The 5,105-nt window shown below is 42.7% G+C and overlaps 1 protein-coding gene and 1 pseudogene across 1 annotated transcript; both read right to left on the bottom strand.

Annotated features, from left to right (window-relative positions):
* Nucleotides 1–507: 507 nt before the first annotated feature.
* On the bottom strand, nucleotides 508–1,455 carry Or3a1 (olfactory receptor family 3 subfamily A member 1). Its single transcript, NM_001001351.1, has one exon. It carries the CDS (start codon nucleotides 1,453–1,455, stop codon nucleotides 508–510), a length of 948 nt encoding a protein of 315 aa, NP_001001351.1.
* Nucleotides 1,456–4,495: 3,040 nt separating this feature from the next.
* Nucleotides 4,496–4,554, bottom strand: LOC120095377 (U6 spliceosomal RNA; annotated as a pseudogene).
* Between the last annotated feature and the right edge of the window lie 551 nt (nucleotides 4,555–5,105).

Below are 5,105 nucleotides of genomic sequence, written 5' to 3' on the forward strand. Positions count from 1 at the left end.
TCCTTACATTTGAGTGGAGTTTTCACGTTTATAGTCAGGGCTGTGAGCTGCACACATTTACATCTCCTCTAGAATTATTGGGAATACAAAACCACAGAGCAGCTTCCTTCCCATATCCTCTGAATCTTATAAGAGTTTTATAAAAGAAATGATCTATTCCCCTCAAGGGAGAGGTTTCACAGATAGACCAACTCTATCTGAACCTGAGGAATAAAGAAGACTCCCAAAAGGTATGCTTTCTGAGACACTCTGGGAACTCCAACTAAAGGGAAGACATAGTAGCTAAGGGTAGAAGTCATCAAATGGCAGACTTGGGAGAACCTATGTACTCACCATCATCTATACCAATGTATACCCTCTTTGGGCAACAATAATTATCATCCCTTAAATAAAGCTCTGAAATGGAAAGAGTTCTGAACAAATGGTTCTACGGTTTGACAATACATGGCATCCCATGCTCAGCTTTAATTTTAAAGGAAATAGGTAGAGTGAAACCTTGCAGCCTCTTCAAGCTGCCGGCCGTCTCCCTGTGAGTACCCTCCAGAGGGCGGCCTGAACATCAGGATTCCTGAGGCTGTAGATGAGTGGGTTCAGCATAGGGTTGATTACAGTGTTGAAAATCCCAATAGCTTTATCCTTATCTGAAAGTTTGGTGGAGCCAAGTCTCATGTAGTTAAAGATACCTGTGCCATAGAATATGGCCACCACAGTGAGGTGAGAGCTGCATGTGGAGAAAGCTTTCTTCCTACCTTCAGCAGAGCGAATTCGCAGAACAGCAGCTGCCACGTGGATGTAGGAGGTGAAAATGAGTGCCATGGGGGTTCCTGCCATTATGAAACCCACTCCAAAGAGCAGCAGCTCATTGATCTGGGTGCTGGAGCAGGAGAGCTGGAAGAGCTGGGGAAGGTCACAGTAGAAGTGATTGATCACATTGGGGCCACAGAAGTGAAGTGTGGATATGGCTACAGTGTGAGTCAGTGCATTGCTGAAGGCACAAGCCCAGGATGAGGCCACCAAAATCCTCTGGACTGAATGGTTCATTCGGGTGCTATAGGTAAGGGGCCGGCAGATGGCCAGGAAACGGTCATAAGCCATGGCTGTCAATAGGAAGCAGTCAACCCCAACCAGCAGATGGAAAAAGAAGAGTTGTGTGAGGCAGTCTCCATATGGAATTGTATGCTTGCGGGCCAAGAGCCGAACCAACATGGAGGGAATAGTGACACTGATGCACCCCACATCCATCACTGACAGATTCCCCAGGAAAAAGTACATGGGGGTGTGCAGTTTGGGTTCCACCAAGACAGCTGCCAGGATGCTCAGGTTGCCCCCAACAGTGGTCATGTAAGCCAAGAGGAAGAGTATGAAGACAACTGGCCACAGCTCTGGTGTCTCCACCAAACCCAGCAGGATGAACTCAGCCACAGTGGTTCCATTGGCTTTAGGAACTTGCTGCATGGGTTCCTTTAAAGAAGCATGCAAGGAGAAAAACAAGCAGACCTCTCAGTGAGATGGGGAAATTTGAACCATAGTTACTGTAAAATGTACAATTAGAATACTTAAAAGGGAAACTTTCATCACTCCATCTATTCCCTTCTCTCCCTCCAAATGATATAATTATGTAATGACCTCAAAAAATAAGAAAAATCATTTGAAAAGTATAACGTTGTTGATGTTGAGTTTAGCTCTTAAAGAAACTGGGGGTGATTGAGTGACTAATGTGTTTGTAAGGTGTATCAGATCAATTGTCTACTGTTCACACAATTCACAAGCCAATCCAACTCTTCATGCTAAAGAAAAACACCCAGTATTTGGCTACTGTGACACAGTAAGATTTTCTAGAAGGCAACATCTGATTATCCTTGGAGAATGACAACAGAGTAGGTGTCACCCTTATATTTAATTTTTAAATAAATTTTGTAGCATTAACATTGTAAATCTTGAGAAATAAAGGAAAGGTTGTATAATGGGGAAAAAAATGGTTTACCTGGAAGAAAAAGTGCAGTCAAGACAATAGGAGTTAAGATTTAAGAAGTCCTTATTTACTTATATGCCACCAGTGTACATAAACAGGAAACAATGAAAAATAATTCACTATTTTGTTTTCCTAAAGAAGTGAAACACTCATGGTATAATATTAAGAGAATGATATGCACACACACACACACAGAGAGAGAGAGAGAGAGAGAGAAAGAGAGAGAGAGAGAGAGAGAGAGAGAGAGAGAGAAAGAGAGAGAGAGGAAAGCATGAAGGGAGGGAGGGTGAGAGAGAGGGAGAGAGAGACAGGGGTGGGGGGATTCCAATCTTGCCAGTGGCTATAACAAAGGTGGCATTTATTCCCTTGTTTGTTTCAGTTTTCCACATTGTCTACAGTTGACACTGTTTTTAAATGCTCTTTGGTGCTAGCATCTGGAGATGACCATGGAAACCTACTGAGTCCCACAGCACAATGAACTGAGCAAAGGAGAAACTGTGTTCTCTTTCTCTGCAACAGCCAAGGCCTTGGATGTGGACAGATTTCTTGGGGCATTCTCTGACAACACTCAAGCTGGGGACCTTGCTTGGGCTAGCCACTACTCTAAGGACTTCACATGCAGAAGATAATAATTCCTTCACATCAGCATGGAATTACTATTTTAATCTTTGCTTCTCATCAAGAAAAACATGAGCATACATCAGGAAGAGGCACAGGCAGGTTTCATCCTCCAGAGTCCCTGCTCCTAACTACTAACACTGCAGTTAATCCCAGAATCTCAAGGGTTCAAGGCCTTGCCTTTCTTAACTTCTCCTTGAAGCTCTCTGAACCACTCCATGACTCAAAATTCACCCATAATCCTTATGGTTGAACCTATGTGGACTCCAATGTCTTGTGTTGCAGGCAAGTACTTCAAGTTCGAATGACCTCCCTAATGGGTCACAGTCAGAGCTGCCTTTCTTAATTTCCTGTATCCTCATCATTGCTTCTGTTAGTTTCTCTGCATAGAATGCACTTATAGTGTCTCCTGACCACATCTTCACAACTCGGTACGAATGATGCCGCTTCCAGAGCACTACCCTGACAAGTTCCTCCCCATTCCAAAGTGACACTTATGTCTTCAATATTTCTTATGCACTTTGGTTATATTTTACATGGTACTTATCTTATAGAAATAATTTAAGTGTTGATGTAATCGCTCCAGTATAATTCAAGAGCAAAATCCACATCTGATTTCTCTTTGTGGTCTATACTTATGGATCCTCTGTGTCTGTGCACCACTTCACAAATAAATAAAGGACTGCATTTTTGTTAACAGACAAAAAGCATTGGTGGCTAACAAGGATTAAGAAAAGGTAATTTTAATGGGACCACTGTGAATTGGGAAGAGCTAGACTTTGAAGAGCTTTGAATGAAAGATGATACCAGTTGAGTGAGAAACACAGGTTTCTTTGTAGTTGAGATGACTCTAGACAGATCGTGAACCCACTAGCAACCCTTTAGCAAGCCACATGCCAACAAACACCTTTCAAATCATTTTTACAGTCAGATAAAAGCAAATAAAACCCAGTCATATCATGGCACAGAAATGGTAGTTGCTGCCTTGATTTAAACCAACAAGAGACTAAGTATGGACAGTCAACTAACAGCACAATGCAGGATGTTTGTGCTTGATGGGATCTTGAGAGGACCATCAGTGGTGAGGACCACCGCTGATGCTGATCTGTTCTTGCATTCACTTGGAGAAGACTTTTTACCTCAGGTATCTTTTTGCTGTTGAGACACTAATCAACATATCTGTAAAGTCAGGAAGGTTCTCTCTCTGAGAAACTGCCTAAGTTCCTTTTTTGTGACTTAAGGGTAGAGGAAGAACCATGAAAACTCACCTGGTGATGGCACAGAGACCAGTGTGGCTTAGTGGGAAAGGATGTGAAACACACAAAGAAACAGACAAATTCATTCAGCTTCAGTGAAAGCGAAAGGGGGCTCTCTCTATATACATATTATATAAGAGAGAGAAACAAAACAGACTCAGAGTAATCTCTGTCCTGGGGACTTTCCATAATAATGTCAGCCTCTTGGGACCTCAAAATTAGTCCCAAGAAATGAAAAGAGGGCTGAGAACAGACAGGGTCAGGTTAAAACACAAGCCCTAATAAAAACTACCCTGGTACGACAGAGGAGTTTCACACCATAGTACAGATTCAGAATTTTTCCTATGTCTTTGTTCTCACCTTCATATTGTCTACAGACACACGGAGGAGATAGGACACAAGGTTTAACAGACAGGGGCATAAAAGGCTGTCTGCTGTCCCCAAGTCACTCAGGGATTTATAGATGGAGCCAGGACTCCATCAGGGTCTTGCAGCTGAGAGTGTAGCTCCTTTACATGCCTCCCATAAATAGAATTCGGGTACTGAGGCAGGCTGGTTTCTAAGCTTTTGGATGAGGAGAGAAGCTGCTTTGGATCTGGGAATGAAGGAGAAACCCAAGAAAGGAGACTAATCAAAAGAGGCTCATTGTCTATGCTAATCTTCTCTGTATCGTTCCAATTTTAGTATATGTGCTGCCAAAGCGAGCACAAAAGAGGCTCATTGTAACCATAGTAAATCCTCAAGGATAAAATGTGTTCCCACCTAGAGCCTTGTTAGTGAGGGCCAGAGGGACTGTGTCTTGAGATTCATGTGATGATCCTAGGAGAGGCCATGGAAGCACTGTGCTGGGAAAAACAGGAGGTTTGGGGGGTGGCAAAGTTGCTCCCTGTTGTGGGTTCATGGCAGACTTTTGAGACCAGGAGCCTTAGCATAGAGTATGAAAGAAGGAACTTAAGCAGCTGTGCAATCTGACCTTCACACCCTTTACTCTGTCAGATAATTGATTATCTGCCCAAACCCCAGAGGTAGTGCCTGCTCTGTGGGGTGGAGGAACACATCCTCCATTTCTAAGCAAATGCTAAGAAATCCTTTTTTTGGCCCTCCACATTCTTCTCTGTGAAAGGCACATGATTTCCTTCCTTAAATTTTCTATGAGAATTAAATTTAACAATACCCAGAGTTCCCTGTTGGGGATGGCCAATACTTTTAGTAACTTAGTAATAGTAAATAACATTTATCACATGTTTTCTATATTCATT

This window comes from Rattus norvegicus, chromosome 10, assembly GCF_036323735.1.
Source record: "Rattus norvegicus strain BN/NHsdMcwi chromosome 10, GRCr8, whole genome shotgun sequence".
Lineage (NCBI taxonomy): Eukaryota > Metazoa > Chordata > Mammalia > Rodentia > Muridae > Rattus > Rattus norvegicus.

What these genes read in the sequence shown, in the direction of transcription:
- Or3a1 (NM_001001351.1), bottom strand. Translation starts at nt 1,455, where the DNA reads ATGCAGCAAGTTCCTAAAGCCAATGGAACCACTGTGGCTGAGTTCATC.